General features: G+C 38.2%; 1 protein-coding gene across 3 annotated transcripts in view; it reads right to left on the bottom strand.

Moving 5' to 3' along the window:
* The window catches only part of cntnap2a (contactin associated protein 2a), a 292011-nt gene that overhangs the window by 142292 nt on the left and 132101 nt on the right, over positions 1–17618 (bottom strand). For all 3 annotated transcript variants that reach the window (XM_067485956.1, XM_067485954.1, XM_067485955.1), the window contains exon 3: positions 14691–14884. In XM_067485956.1, coding sequence (XP_067342057.1) covers positions 14691–14884 — 194 coding nt within the window. The remainder of the gene's footprint in view (positions 1–14690; positions 14885–17618) is intronic.

Below are 17618 nucleotides of genomic sequence, written 5' to 3'. Positions count from 1 at the left end.
ACACGAAGTGGTTAGATAATTGTGAAGTGAAAGGACAATTAATTTTTTAATAATAAATACCTGAAAAGTGTGGTGTGCATTTGTATTCAGCCCCCTTCTCTCTGATAACCCTAACTAAAATCCGGAGGAACCAATTGTCTTCAGAAGTCACCTATTTAGTAAATAGAGTCCACCTGCGTGTAACTTTTCTGTGAAGCCCTCAGTGGTTTGTTAGAGATTATTAGTGAAAAAGGAGCATCATGAAGTCTAAGGAACACACCAGACAGGTCAGCGATAAAGTTGTGCAGAAGTTTAAAGCAGAGTTAGGTTATATAAAAATATCCCAAGCTTTGAACATCTCACCGAGCACTGTATGATCTATCATCCAAAAATTAAAAGAGTGTGGCACAACTGCAAACCTTAAAAGACATGGCCGTCCAACTAAACTGACAGGCCGGGCAAGGGGAGCATTAATCAGAGAAGCAGCAAAGAGGCCCATGGTAATTCTGGAGGAGCTGCAGAGATCCACAGCTCAGGTGGGACAATCTGTCCACAGGACAACTACTGGTCGTGCAGTCCACAAATCTGGTGTTTACGGAACAGTGGCAAGAAGAAAGCCACTGTTGAAAGGAAGCCATAAGAAGTCCCCACAAGCCATGTGAGGGACAAAGTAAACATGTGGACAGTATTTTGTCTATACTTTAAAAAGAAATTATGTATGTCTAAACTTACAGTAAAAGGCTAGTTTAGAGGCCCGGTTACAGAAAGTGTGTATCTGTATTTTATTTAGAAGTAGCGGCTAGTTAACTCATTAGTGGAGCCATCCATAAGTTAAGCAAAGTTAAATTCACAATTGTGCATTTCTTCAAATTGCATGCCATTACAACAAAAAGAAACACTAGGGTAAAAATTGTAATGTTCCTTTAATCACTAGGGCTGACACCTCCCTGTAGAGTTTTTTGCACATTTTGTAACTCTTCTCTCTGAATCCCTCGCTTATTTTTCACTGTCAAATCATCTCAATCCTCTGTCTCATCCTCTGCTCTCTATTGCATATTTGTCCTTTACAATTCTGTTTCCAAAATGCCCGTGGTCCTGGCTCCGGGTTTGAAGCACAAAAAGCACAAATGTATCAATTTGCATGCACATATGAAAGCACATATGCACAGATACACACACACACACACAACCGCCCACACACCACCGTGCCATTTAAACCTTTCTCCAACATTAAAACCTGATATCACCGTTAAGCTTATTTCATAGTTAGAAAAACGGAAAAAAACTCTTGAAATTGTGTATCTACTGAGGATTTGGATGACTGAGCATTGAAGATTTATTTATGTATTTTTGTCCAGCTGAAACTTCCCTCTCCTCGCCCTTGTCAAGGTGCAAGAGAGTGAGTGTGAGAAATAAAAAAAAAGACAGTGAACAAAACCTTTCTTCTTCTTCTTCCCCAAAAGCTCCATCCCCCCATCCCCATTTTCCAGCTTCCTCTTTTATTTCTCTATTGTGCTCATCCCACTATTCCGCACTTATCTGTGCTTGGCTGAATGAACAGCTCAATTTAAATGCATTACTATGCGGAGTGGAGGGCAGAAGGTAGGATGGGATGAGAGGAGGAGGAAGGAAGAGCAGGATGAAGAGGAAAAATTTGTGGATGCTGAACACCTCGCAAAAGTCTGCCTAGTCAACCATTTAATTCCCTCTCCTCCAAAGTCAAATCATTAAACAGCAAACCAATGAGTAAAATGGGAATGTGTCTGTGTTTGTGTGTGGAAGCATTTCTTTAGAGTGTGTGTGTAACTTAAGAGCTTAGACACTTTGACGTTTTGTTTAATTAAGAACAGGTAATTTACAGCAACAAAGGACTGAGGCGACTTTTAATTTTTAATCATTATATACATGCATTCATACATTTGTGTGTACAGTATCTGTCCACATGTGTAAGCCTTAAATTTCTAAAATTGATGTGGATGTGTAACCCTGTCTCCTAAAAGTTACCTTCCATTGCAACTAAACTTCAAACGTGATTGCTTTATAAGAACATGAATGTTTTATAAGAAATAAAGTCACTGTTATGTATTAAGTTCTGATGCAACATATTTTTGAATGAATGAAGAACTACATTTTTTAACAGAACAATAGTTCACCAGACGTTTTACCATAGAGTCCCAAGTGTGGTTACATTAAAGTTAGAAAATCACTTACGGTTAGGGAACGATCATGAATAAACAAACCTGCTATGGCTGTCACCTGCTCCGTTGACAGTCGTAGCCAGAGACGTTATGTTCTTGGGTTGTGGCAAATCTGAAGGGAACTTCAGATTTTAAACTCGGAATCAAACTAAAGGAGTGATTGTGTTTTTGGATTCAGAGGTCACTGTGACCACATGTATGTCGCATTCTTGTAAATACAAAAATGACATGAGAAAATTACTTCGGATTTAACAGAAGCATCGAGCAGGACTCAGGGATGAACTCACATCTAGGTCTGAATAAAATTCCATTACATCTGGCAGAAGCAAAGTTTAAAAAAAGCAAAGGTAGTAAAAAAAATCTTGGGCAAGAATCAACACATTGCGTAGCTGTCACATGATTTTATCAATTCACAAGATCAGCAGAGGAAAAGCAATAAGAGAAAAATTGGGGAAACTAAAATAATGCTGCTGTCATTCAAGAAAGAACAAACCATTCACTTTACTACAGCTGCTCAACGAACGCTCCTGTTGTCTCCTCTGTCTCCCTCACACACACACACACACACACAGTCATCACTTGCCAGGTGAATGTGAAAGATGCACATTAATGCTGGCATGCCTATGCCCATACAAACATTCCAGTGTGCACATACACCAATTATCTACTTGCAGTTCTCCGTCCGTCCTACTCCCCAATTACTTACTATTCTCCCTGGCTGCATGTTTTTTTTTTCATTTCCTGAAAGTGCATCTGTCATTTCTGCCTATGTCTTTTTGTGTGTCAGTGAATATCTATCAGTATGTGAGAGTGTGTGTCTGTGTTTTTCTGTCTGTTTCTGTTTCCAAAGAACAGATCTCCAGATACTAAGAAACAACAAGTGAAAGCTATTTTTTGGCGTTTGCTTGTTGCTGCTGGACCCTTTGTTAGACCAGCCCAGAGTCAGGCCTATTGTGTGTGTGTGTGTGTGTGTGTTCCTTCCAAACAGAGGCAGGGGAAATCAGTCTGGCCTGGTCTGGTCTTTTGTTTTTATCGACATGTGTACGGGACAAAACAGAAGGACCATGGAGAAATTCGGTGAAGCCCTGTGGGTGTGTGTTTGTGTGGGCATGTGCCTTTATTGTGCCAAGAAAACTTACGTTTTAAGATTAATGGCTAAATTTAAACTGTAAATCTTTTAAAGATGCAGAACGTTATAGTGAATTAAAGTGTTCCTTTCATCAACAAGTGAAGAGCTTGTAACTGCGTGCGTGTGTGTGAATTCTTACGACATACGTTCATTTTGGAAAAATTCGACATGTGACCGGAGGAGCCGGGGATTGAACCAACAACTGTGAGATTGGTGGACAACCGCTCTACCTTCCTGCGCCACAGTCGCCCTGAGTTGAGAGTTGCCTTGATGGGAGAGATGCTAACCATTTCATGATACTTGCTCGCAGAATTAAAATTCTGGTCTCCCACTGCGAAGGGAGGTGTGTGTGTGTGTGTGTGTGTTTGGGCTGGGGGGGCCTAACCAAGTTCTGCAAAGGCTAACATGGCTTCACACAGGCTGAATGAGGAACTTCGTTTGTGCTGCATCCTGTGCTTCTGTTGACATTGCTTTTGTATATTTTGTTGTTATTACTATTCCTGATGTCGGCTGTTTCCCCACCTTTTGTTCCACATTTTACCATTATCTTCCATTACCCTCCAATGCTATTTGGGAAACAACAATTATCGGCAATTACACTACATAGCTGCAGGTATTATAATAACAATTTTTCATATTCAAAATAGCAATAACTTTTGTGTTGTGTGTGCGGGTAGCAAAGGTACCTTATACATTATTTCTTATTTTAGTGGGGATTGTTTGATGTCACTTTTAGCAATGTGCCGGTGTATTCATGATCCGTTGTATTTCACTTGCTAAAAGAAGCTTCCAAAATGATTACAAAGGAAAACAAAATCTTTCATTGCTTCGCATACATTATTGGGGTCAAATGAGAAACACTTCCTGAACATTTCAGTTGAACAGTTCTTCATATTGCCATTTTTGCTTATTAGTTGTTATAAACAAATCAAAAGAAAAAAAAAACACTGTAGAAATCAAAAAACATTTTAGCACCACAACATCCTCTTATCAGTATTTGATCACCTATATTTTTAGCACCTTAGGGAGAGACACACAGCGGACAGACACACATGCGCACGCACACACACACACAAAGGAATGGAGCCCATTTCTCAGGCTGTGAACACTTGGCACCTTCTCACCCCTCTGCTCACCAGGGACCAACACTGATGGAGTGAAGACTACCTCCCTGGCTCTGCCCTACACACCACACGGACTACTTTGCTGTTTTTGGGAGCATGCATGCATCTGCTAACACTTAAGGAACCAGAATTATAACTCTACTTTTTGACATGTTTGAAGGGGCCATGATTTTCACTCTCATCCATACATCATAACAACTACTCACTCAGAAGCTTGATATCAGTTTTAAAACTCATTTGAAAGATGCAAATTGTAATCAGAAAAAAATGTTTCATATAAGAAAAAGTTAATTTTACAGTCTTTATTGTAGCACTATCAGTGGTCTGATGATCTAAATCCCTGCTACAAACCTTCTGGTATCATAAAACAGATTGAAATCAAATCCATGGAAAAAAATTTTAATTTCACTAGGCTTTTTAGTACAATGTCTTATCCACAAGTTGTGGAAGCACAATAATGTTCATGACCGTATTTTAAAATTTTCATAGCAGCCACTTAAGCTACACCACACAAGACTTTCACGATCCGCTGGGAACTGTCCTCTCTATCTGTTTCAGTTCATCATCCTCGCATTCACACTCAGCAATTTTTAATTTCCATTCAGCTCTTATCTGGTTTGAAGTGAAGTGACATTGATGTTCAAGTCCTGTGAAGTCACTGCAGCAGATCAAGATACAGAGTTAAAAGTTAGAAGAGACTTTATGTCAATGTAAATTTAAAAAATCCCCAAAAGGTCACACCCATAACTGCGAGGAACATGTTCCTCTAAGATCTGATTAGTAAGAAAACATTTTGGACTTGCTAGATGTTATGATCCATTTACAAAGCCCAATGGCAATCAGTCGGCAGTAGGCAATGAGAGTAAATCTGTGTGTGCATGTACATGCACTGATGCATGCAGGTGCCTGATTACCTCTTTAAGCAATGTACTGTATGTGCTGTGCCAATATGAGTTAGGCTCAAAACAAGGGGTTGATATCTATAAATAGGGACATGAAACCGAATGCTGAAACTCTAAAGGACCTTGCATTAATATCAAATGAGTGCTCATATTCCTTTGACATTAATAGATATCCTTTTATCCCCTCCCCAATCCATCTCATCAGCTGGCACCAGTTGCTGTTTGGGTGGTAGCTATTGATCACCCCCATCTGTGATTTGAGTCATTACATGGAGCCTTGGAAACCATTGGTTTGGGTGCAACAATGAGTGCATTCTTCTATACCTAATGTTTTGTAATGGATGCTTATTTAAAGAGCCATTTATAAGCAGTGAGAAAATATATGCGCAAATCTACAGTGAAAGAACAACAATGTTGTTTGTTTCTTGTACCAATGACAAAATGCAAATGCTTATCATTTGAACAAGACATTTTCCTCTACAGAGCATTTATTATCTTGCCTACTAGGACAATGTTATTGACGTGATGTAGCACTTAAACAAAATTACTAATGCTATACATGTGGTCATCTTTATGACACAAATGTATTAAGATCTGGTTGGAACACTAGGCTGACTGAAATGAATTTCAGATAAAGCAATGAAAGGTTATCATTACTCAAACAGTTGAGGTTTTTCTTAAGAGCAATAACTGGATGTGGTTAATGGCAGCTATGATTAGAGCACAGAAATTAATCAAATATTTCTGTTTACATAATATCTCCCTTTCTCCTACTCGAAAACCAACACTTCATTCACTCTCCCACTCACAAAAACATGCCTTTTTTATGCTTCAGACATGACACATTCCTCAAGTGAAGCTAAAAATATTCTCGTCATATCACAGTTTTAAGAATGAATATGAAAATGCTACATATAACATATAGTAAAGACAAAGTAAAGCTATAGTAGCACACCTGCCAAAATCTGGAGAAACCCAACCCCCCGCCCACCCCCCATCACGCCATTGCCAGCTGACAGATAAACATGACTATATGAGTGAGGTATGAGGCAGTTTGTAAAGGCTTAAATACCCCTCTGACTGTGGTTTGTGTCAGTAGAATATTATAATATGGCTTTATTGTAACCAACTGGTCTTAAGACATACTTTTGGTTGAAATTGTTGTTGTATAAAAAAAGTATTTAGTTTACATAAAAAAGATGTATTAAATGTTTCATTTCTGCCCAAAACTTGTTTAAACTCATAACCACTTTTGCATACTGACATGCACTTTATTAAAGTACACAAAATAACCTTTGAGCATTTCTTCTTATCTCTGTTAAAGATGAAAGATTTATTGTTTTTCTTTAATTTACTGCTTCACTTTGCTGTTGTCTTTCTAGACTCTTGCAGTAATGTGCATGTATTTTTTTTCTCCTTACTCGTAATGTAAGCCCATGTCAGCCAAACACACTAAAATGAAAATGTAAATGTATGAGGCATGTGATGTCTGTATTTAAGCAGATGCAAAACTGTGGAGGACAATTCAAGTCTTACAGCTTGCTTAAAAAGCTCTGAAGTTCAAAAAGTCAGCATTGTATTTAAATTCCTCTTGCTTGCTTTTTTATTTCTATAAAAGAAATATTGCAGAAATGTAAAGCAACACTTTGTGAACTCTTCAAGAATCCAAAAATGTATCTTTTTAAATCCAATTAGGAATCTGGACTATATCTAGAGCAAATCAGAGGATTTTTCCTATGCATTCTAAAAGGTAAAATATGACTTAACATTGATTTCATTTCTTTATTTTTTTGTATTATTATTAATGGTGAGGTAAGTCAAAAAATTGATGAACATTTTTAATATCCATATTATATAATATGTGAAGTAAGATGGTAACTTCTAGTATTTGTATTTCATTTTCTAGTTTTCTAGTGTTTTCTAGTAATTGTGAAATATTTTTTACCAGAAAGGTATCAGTCATTCAAACTATGGCCACTTCAACTATGGCAAAATAATTTTATCCAGGTTTGGTTATCTGAAGACTGAATCATGTCAACTGGACTTTTTTTTCTTGGTTAGTAAAGTTTTGTTACCTTAAAAATCCCTGGATTCTTGGCACTGCAAAACAAGTCGTCCACTTTAAGGTCCATAGGCATTGTTTGTAATTACCCTCTCATACAGATCACTGACTCATTTGCTGAAAAATCCCCCCGTTAGACAAAATGGCTGATGCTGTTTGTTGAAATGAAGCCAAAGTGATGCCAGTTTCATACTTGTTTTTGGCTGTAAACAATAAACTATGCAGGATTTAAAATGTGCAATGACAAAAGTTTGGTTAGGTTTACTCACAAAACCCTCAGGGGAAGGTTAGGTTGGTTAGGCATTAAATAAAGATGTTAAGGATAGTAAAATAGTTGAGATCTGTCTTAACAATCGGGACATCCTGAATGTCACCACGTGTCACATGTAACCTGATGTTAAGAAAGTAATGATTTCATGTGACTTTCACAAAAACAATAAAACCCACCCCACACTTGAACCCCAATCTCTTGTGTGAAAGTCCTGTGTTTTGCGTAATGTCCACCAACCCAACCTGCCCCCTTTAAAATTTTGAAGGCTCCAAATAGTAGGTCATATTAATACACTGACTGTTAGCGCTAGATTTCGCCAAGCCGTAGGATGTAGCTATTGTTTTAAACTGAAAGTATAAATGACATACTCAGTCAAGACAACGTTTCATTGCAAGTTGCAATTTATCAAAAGTGAAAACTTCTGGCTTGCTTAGAAACTTGTACTCTGCTTGATTATTTCCATGTTGTTACATTTCAATACATTCCAGAATCAATATTTATTACCCAAACAAAGTCAGGTCTCAGTGGCTTATTTTCATTAAGTCACTGTATTAAACTTTAATGTTTACTACGAATTTGCAGTGATACTGACTCACTGAATATAGACAGACTGACTCATTTTGTTAGTTTTTACTTTCTGGTGGGCAGGAGGGACATATCTAATACAGCAGGCAAATCATTTGAATTCAGTTAAAATGTAATCTCTTGAGGAAAATTCACTCTTATTTTTACAACGAACACAAATGAGTTTTAATGACTTACTGGGGGTGGGGAGTGATTTTTGTATTACCATTTTCAATTAGTTTTAACCAATCTGACTAACTCATTAACTAGCTCAATGATTCTGAACACAGCTTAGGTTGCTCAGAGGCACTCAGCAACACCCAGACAAAGAAAAAGCAACAAAATATCACCCTGACATGCAAAGAACGACAGGTAGAGAGAGAGAGAGAGAGATACAGTCCACTGGTGCATAAATCCAGGTGCATGATTTATCAGTGCATGCTCTGCAGCTTCTAAAACTGAATTAGTCCTTACCACTGAGACATACAGACTTCACCATTCATTTACCTGACAAACCACAGTCTAGCAGCTCTCCCCTCCTGCGAGCTAGCAAGCGCATGAGCACAATCAACACTCACACCTCCACACAAGCTTGAACATGCACATTTCAGCATCATTAGGTTCAGTTTATATACAGCCTGTAGCTCGGGGAGTGGAGCAAATCAAGCCGAGGCCCCGTTGGTGAGAGCGGAGTGCTACATTCCCAATGTGTTACCTCATCACACCTCCTGCCCCCTTTTTTTAGCAAAGCTCCAACACAATTTCATCTGTAAATACCCAAGCACTTGCTAACATACATTGAGAAAGTAAAGGCATTATGAAGTTCTGTCATTATTTTCAGTCAAAGTAAAGTCCTTTATCTTTCTTTGTCAACCCATCAACACAGGATGGCAGAAGTTGCTTTCACACCAATTTTGTTCATTTGATTCCTGACAAAAAAAATAAAAATACAATCTATATTGTTACCGTGTAGTCATAATCTGTTTTGTGTTTAGTAAGTTGCACACAAACCAAGGGCAAACTCACTCTTGGACCAGCATTCAAGAAGTTGAAGCATTTCTCTAAAGCAAGACATCACTCATAATTTGAACAAAATATAAGGAAAAATTATAAAAAGACTTTTTACAGTTTTTTCATGAACTTGGATAACAAGACTGCAAAACCTCTAAACTGTCTTAATACTGCAGGCTGAATTTTCTACTTTATTCTTGAGCTGGAATGTTTTGGCAAACGTGTCCTCATCATAACCTGCCTTTCCCTACTTCCTGTGCTGCTGCTGTTTTTAGTTTGAAAGCCACAGTGCCCCACTCAAGCAATGTCAATTTGGTTGTTTGGTCTGCAAAAAAGAATGAATTATATCATTAACACATTATCATCAAATGGCCAGAAAACAATGCAAGTGCATTAGAACTCATTAGAACTGACCATACTGCACAGAGAACAAACTGAGTTTGCAGTGTATTGCTATATAGTGCGTTGGCCTGTTGGAGTTGTGATTAACTAATTCACTTGCCTTATGCCCTGGTTTCTTCAAGCGTGGGCCAAAATGGCTCACAGGCCAGCTGATGATAAGATAACAAGGTCAGTGGTGTGTTTCTACGTACAGAGACTTGAAAAGACTTTAGGTGTAATGCCACTATTATAGAGCTTTTGTTTTTCTTAATAATATCCATTTATAGAAAAATACTTGTTTATGGTTTTTTAGGCAGTTCTTCTTTGTGCTTTGATATGTAAAAATATTGTTATATGGTGTGTTAGTACATGTTTTGTTTTGATAGATTTAAGTTTCTCATGCACACTCTGAGATTGCACCTGCTAGCATATCATCAAAACAAGTATGTGGGAAGAAAATGGAACTTTAAACATTTAAGTTAATTGAGATTTAATGTGCAAACAGACACGCTTATTTATCCATGGACTTTAACATTTCGCTAAATGCCACATTTAAATTTAAATGTTTCCTTCAACACGGGCATTAACATGCTGACACCGATAACCGTGGAACCAAACTCTGGTCACTTATAATGGCAAAAGACTAAGATTCTCATTTGAAAGGGTTCAAAGACATGCATTTGAAAATTTGACGATCACCTGCTGTGTTACCTGTTGTATTGTACTACTGCAAATTTTTAAAACACAAGTGAAAATGGTTTAAAACATTGCTACTTCTTGCAGTGCATTGAAGACATCTTCTATTACCAACCTATTGTGCAACTTTCTAACATTTCAAAAGTATCGACATGTTGCTCTAAAGTGCACTAGTGGTCAAAATCTCCACTTTCCATTTACTGTAACAATTACACCAAGATATCCATGCAAAAACCCCATCCATTACAGTCAATTGGTGTTGTCCTCCATAATTATTGCTTAACATACTGTATTAATTTGAGTATCAATAGCAGTCTTGGTGTAGTAGTTGATGTTTTAATTATCACAGTAACCGATCAACATCACTGTGACTCCTTAGTAGAACATTAATGAGGCATTAAAGCACTTATGTTTACAAAATACTCCACTTGCTAATTCTTTACTAGTTGCTCTAGCATCAGCAACATTGTTCTGATTGAAAGTTGTCATCTCAGTTTGGCAGTAAAAGAGTTAAGCCATCATTGTGGAGTAATGGATGAAGGTTATTGGAGGCAAAAGGCTGCTGAATAGAACCTTTATGCATAAGAGCGCAGGACAGGCGGCTTTCTCTCCGGGGATCGCTGGGTGAACCTCATCCAGTGGTGAATGGGACTGAGCCGAATGTGATTGAATAGGCTTAAAAAGGGCCTGATTGTAGCTGTGTGTGTGAGTGCATGCTTGTGTGAAACATTAAGTTGGCTTGAGCACCTTACCATACCCACTTTTCCTTTGATCAATAGTACTGATAGCTCCAATAATTTCGCCACTTACATACAAATGGACACACAAAAGCACATACTTACATTTTTATAAAGGTATTAACTTAATTATAAGGTTTAGTAGGTGTATGTGGAACATTTCTGAGTGCAAGCATGTGTGTGCATTCATGAAGATTGCTGCAGTCCCATGGCCTCGAAATAGGACCAAGAGAAACAAATGGCCGCAGTTTTACTTATTATGGCACTGAGGTTATTGATGGCATATGCCCAGCCAAAAACTATTGGCTCTGTATTTGTTTACATAAGCAATATTTTGAATTACACCAGTGATAAATTAAAAAGCAATATATGTGTCATACATCTAGGTAACCATGAAAAAATGAATCTGCTATCATTACACACACAAAAAAACAAAATGCAAGAGATAAATGTGTTTTGTTGTATTTGCAGAAATATTAGAGGCAGTAAATCAGGGTTAATGGCAGAACAAAAACACTTTTAAATAAATAATAATCTGCAAACAATTATGATGCAGCACACAACAACAACAGCTTAATTTACTTGCAACTGTAAAAGATCTACATTTGTCACCACAGCCAGTCCTAAAAGCACTAAAAGAGAGAAAAATGACAGAGCTATTCAGGGCTTAATACCCACAGACAAAAATCCAAGCATGCAAAAAAACACTGTATACATTTCTTTATTAAACACACAAAAATATACATATGTAGAAATACACTGCGTGTGTGCAGACACACACACACACACACACACACACACACACACTAGACTTAACTATAAGATACTATAATTTTCTATTATATGGCTAGTAAATAGGACACATTGTATCTTCTCATACCTAAATGGCATGTCCATAAGTCGATATAGCGCTTCTATATTAGTTACACATTATTTCAACAAGGAATCTCATAAGATTGAAATCGCTTTTGTAAAGAGACCGTAAAAAAGAAACATTTACATACTGTATACTTGAGATAAGACTAACTGTTCAACGCTACCATTTTACTTATTTCAATACATATATTAACCAAAAATGCTGCAGACAAGAATGTGTAGTTTCATTCTCAGTAACTGTACTGTAATGAACTACATTATCTGCTAGCTGACACTGGCTGTGTCATCCAGTACAAGCTTTACTTTAATTAATAATGCTTCAATGTCATTAACAGAGAAGCGTTAAACAGTGTATTGTAAGTGAACCCTGGTCTGGGTATAGATCATTTTACTGGTGGGGGTAACTGTTGAAAGATTGTTTTGCATTAATTAAGTTGGTGCGACAGTATTCGTGCATCCCTGGGCCATTTGTCCCAGCTGTGCAGATGTTTCCAGCAGCTGGACTAACATTAGTCATTACTACAGTGAACAAGACACAAGTCACTCCTATTATGAGGATAAGGTATGATATGTGTGATTTATAAAACCAGTCCACTGTGGGAAAACAAAGTTTTCATGTTCACTTGATAATGTTCCAAGTTATTTGCTGATTTGCAGAGTGTCGATTAAGGGAATTGATTCCAAGCCTCATCCTCAAATATACCTATGCTTTCAAAGCTTTACTTTTTAGAGGAATGAGTGTATCTAACTTCAAGCTGTGTTACAGCTCTTACAGGTACAGAGTTAGTTAAAATATATTCTGCAATGAAAAATGCCTGTGAACTCTTCCTTAAGCTTGTGTACCATCTGCAGCAATGAAATGCTTATGCTGAAATATGAGTCAATACTGTGGTTGGTTCATGACATGATTAGAAAATAGTGTGTTGCCGACCCAAGCAAGTGATTTATACCAAGCCAAACAGGGTGAACTGCTGAGAAGACAAACATCAGGCTCCAACACTAACACTACCTGAAGGAAAACAAATGCACTTGTATTCCAAACATGTTATCTTGTCAGTGATTTATTTGACTTCCAGTAGCAAGGTCAGAGGCCAACTAGAATGAATAGTGATGGTTGAATATTTTACATGCCAATAGTGTGTTTTATTATGTTTTACCAGAATCTGACTTCAGAACATTATTTTACAAGCTGTTGAAGAGCGGACAGTTAAGAAGTAAATAATAAGACTGTTGAAACTGACTGTCTGTATATATAAGTTCAATTAAAATCCAAACAAACTCAAAAGTAACATGTGCAATATAGTTTGAGTTCTGTGATATTGCTAAAAACAAAAAAAGGCTTTTATGAAAAAAAACTTTTTTAGCAGCACTAACTACTCTACCACAAGACTGCCCGTGAGGACATTCGTGGCGTTTAAAATTATTTTTGATTTGATATTTCATAAATACATACATAACTTTTTTTAGTCTTATGGCCTTCTTAAACAGTGGGGTGGAGCATCTGTCTAAAAGTGGAAAGTACCTAGAACCAGCAGAAGAGCAGCAGCCCACAGGAAACCAGTGCAAGAACTGCACCCAAAGAGGCTCCAGCTGGGACCAGCAGGTTCAAACCCAGGACCTCAAAGATTATTACTGTGAATCAGTGGTGCTAACCACTGCACTAATTACTCACAGGCAGCTTTGTGATTAATGCAAACTTGAGCAGACATATCTAATGTTCTTCTACAGGAGATAATGCCTCAAGCATCCAGGTTCAGTAATACCTATACCTTTCTATAAAGATCCTTAGCAGATGAGATTCAAGTGGACTGGAGAACAACATATCCTGTCTGACAGCACCAGTGGAGGTAAACAAGCAAACATCCCCCCCCCTCCTCCTCAGGTCTTAGATTTCTGCTGACTAGCTTGCTGTATCTGTTATTCATGACAGGGCTGTTCTTCTATTCTCCTCTCCTCTAGCTGAAAGCCCATCTGTTATCACCTGTAGCCACCAAACAGCTATGGTGAATAGTGTGGGTCATTAACCCATTAGCTAATGATCACGGACTGTCAGATGCCCCACTCAAGAGCCTGCTAACAGTGCAGTGATGGAAGTCTATTGGTTTGGAGTAAGAGACAGACACTGGCCAGAGAGAGATCACATATATATGATGCTTAGAAATAAAGAGCTAATGGCTCATTTTCACATGCTGTTCTTACACTGTATTTTTCATCTAAAACCCATCGGGGCTTGAATTAGGTCTGCGGCTGAGATGTTACATTTGGTAAAAACAGAGCTAATTAATTGATGAATATTTATGTGTACCATGCTGTGACACTGCGTTTTCCACCCACACAAGGTTTTCTGCTCTGGGTTACATGAGGGTGTAAGAAAGACTTCACATTTTAATAATAATGACAAGAAAACATTATATTTATTTTATATTAACAATTGAGTGTCATTTAATTTTCCATTCTATAATCATGAAAATATTTATCGTCTGAAGAGTCCTTTTATTAAATAAATCTCCAAAGAATATCTACTGTATACAGTATAGATACATACTGACATAAACATACTGAATCAGATTCAGACTCTAAATGCATGTTAATATGTGTATATGGATATCTACAATTAGCACCCAACATGCATATAAAAACAAGCCAAATGTAAAGCTCTGTCTTTTATCATCTTACTGTTTGTTCCATATCTGACCTTTGGCCATGGCTTCTATGAACACACTCACTGCATACCCAGTCACACATTTCTTGTTTACTCACCCAAATGTTGCCGTCCTGGTGATATGGTTTCCAGTTTCTTCCTGTGTCGCTATAAAGGAGGCGATACCATGTCATCCAGTCAGAGCTGCTGTAGCGACCCTGCGTTGAAATGGCACTGACCTGCTTTCTGGAACCTAGGTCCACCTGTAGCCACTGGTAATGGTCACTGTCCAGAGGCGACCATCCACCGGCCCCTGCAAAGTCAGGAACATTTTATGAGTGGAAAATCAAAAGTTGTAAAGCAATTTTTCTAAGTGAAAATGGCTTGGCTATGTGATAAAGTATAACAAGTAGTAGAAAATGTGTTTTTGTTTCAGTATGTGTTTTTAGCAAGAGCTATGCATTGTTTATAGAGGAAGAGCTGCCACGGTTTGGAGTCGACCAGCTCTCAGGTCCAAGCACAGAAGCAGTATGGCTTCACCATAATGACATTTTACAAATGACTGTGCAGTTACAAGGTTACAGTCTGGACAATTATTAATGGTCAGTGTCCAGCAGAGAGCAGCCTAGACATTTGCTCCAAGACAGACAGAGAGGATAACTAATGTTTTATTGAGAGCTTTGCATACAGGGTTAGAGCTTGCAGGCAATAAAGATGTTTCACAAGAATGACAAGCACACTCTTCTTCAACCATCACATAATTACTCATACCCTGGCACTGCAGACACATCAGCTTCTAGAGAAATGGCTATAGCATGAATGACATTTTAGGAGGGATTCCTATTTAATATTGGAATGCACGACATACTAAGACATTTTATAAATGCTGGAGAGTCCACTGTTATATCCACATAACTAGAGTTGCAGCAATATTTCTGACAGAAAAGTCTGGATTCTAAAGCAAGACATGCGGAGCATGCACAACATATGTTCTTTTTTCAGCTCAGACATACACACCAGGGCATGAAAAACAGCAAGGTAAGTGTGGCATTGCAGGTTTGCTGTTGATGATTACCTACAGTGTATTAGAACAGCCTGTGCACATACTAATACACAAATGAGACTTCAGCTAAATAATGACTGTATGTCAAAATGCAAATACTGTCGGGCAAAAATACAGTCTAGTTTATAAGAATGTTTTATTATTTATACTTCAGCTGAGCACTGGTTCAATATCTATATCACTAAGAGCAAACTAGAGGTCAGGGCATATATTTGTGTTGGACCAGGATTATTTAGGTTTGTTTTGAAAATTCAGAGGCATCATCAAATATATTTATAAAATAATCACTAGGTTGAAGGTTTATGATCTCCTATACTGAGCAGATGGACTAAAGCTGGTACAGGACAAGCACCAAACTAGGACAGGCGATTTACTCTACAAGTAAGGGCTGTTAGAAATTGGTCGGTTTTTGGTGGTGATTTCAGCTTAGTAATCACCGAGCGTTAGCACCTTTGACCTAACAAAGGCACACAAATTAGTTTGGTTTCAACGAGGGGGGGGTTTTTTAAGTGAAGTGACCATTTAAACTTCGATTTTTAAATAAAACTTCCTTTCTTTTCTTCCTCGCACTTGCATCTCGTGAAATGTAAACACTTTTCTGATAGGATTTTGCTTTGATGTTTTTCTCCTTGACTTAAGATTTTTGCTGCCTTGTACCTCACGTGTAAGTCACTTTGGACAAAAGTGTCTGCTATATGACTAAATGTAAATGTAGGTATGGGTAAAGTACGTATGAGTGTCTCTACCAAGGAGTTTTCCGTGCTATTTTCCCATGTTGTCTGTGGAAATAGACGTTTGCTTTTTAATCCACTCAGTGGCAGAGTCCTTGTGCTTCCCTAAAGCACAAGTCTGGCTCCATCTTCATTGCCAGACATGCACTTATGTGTCCCCCACAAGTTGCCCTCCACTGAAGCTCCAGGTGTCTACCTAAGGTAGGGCCAAACTCCCCTGGCTTTTGCAGGGTAAATGAGCCTCCAGTTAATTGGGCAGAAACAAAAGAGCAAGGCAACTGCTAAACAGAAGGGAAAGAAAATGTTGGACAGAATCCCATTGACCTGATTTCCTTTCTGCCATCAAAAAAAAGAGGGGAAAAAAAGAACAAGGAGTAATGCCAACATTTTACTGAATATAGGCTAGTGTGAGAGCAGCCAAACTGTTGTAGGAAATACAATAATTGTGTACACATGAGTGAATAAAATACGGTAGATGTACAATCTAATTTCTTTTTTTGCATTAAAACACACACACCTGCACACACACACCAAAGACCACAGATGTGTCAGAGCAAACAGCCAAGCCTGTGACAGAATGCGACTGTGAAATGATTATCGAGAAGAGTGGGTGGTGGATGGACTGCAGACTGGCCATGTCACGGCCGTCTTCTTTGATTCTATGTGATGGATTTTTTTTTCTAAAGGCCACAAATACAGATAAGAAAGTGACAGCTTGAAAGCACAAGTGAAGGATAGTGACTGATTTTAAAATGACAGGGAGAGACACACAAAAACATGGGAACAAAGCAAAAGAATGGGAAGAAGAAAGTACAAGAGTGGGAGAAGAGCACTAAGCGTAGTGGAGGAGCCATGAGAGATGATAGTCATATGATAAAATAGAGGGTGAGGCAGTTTGCGATGTATCCCCCCCTTGACAAAAATCCTATATCTTATCCAATTACAGAGCCATTACACTCCAGCCCTGGCCCTGACAGATAGCCAGGACAGTATCAGTCGAAATGTCAATACCTCAAAAAACCCGCTGCAGCAAAGCCATTGCCCCGGGGGGGATAAAACACTATCAAAAGGGGGGAGAAGGGTGGAGAATAAGGGATGGAGGGTAAGGAATGCTGTTCGGGAGGGGTGCATGATAGTAAGTAAACAGACAGCAGAAGATAAAGATTAAGAAAGCAAGCCGAGCGGATAATGACCGCGGCAGTGTGACAGTTAGAAAAAGACCGGAGAAGGGAGTGTCGTGAGAACAACGAGGA

This window comes from Channa argus, chromosome 19 (genome assembly GCF_033026475.1).
Source record: "Channa argus isolate prfri chromosome 19, Channa argus male v1.0, whole genome shotgun sequence".
NCBI lineage: Eukaryota > Metazoa > Chordata > Actinopteri > Anabantiformes > Channidae > Channa > Channa argus.
Note: the sequence above shows the minus strand (reverse complement) of the source record. Positions and strands in the feature narration are given on the sequence as shown.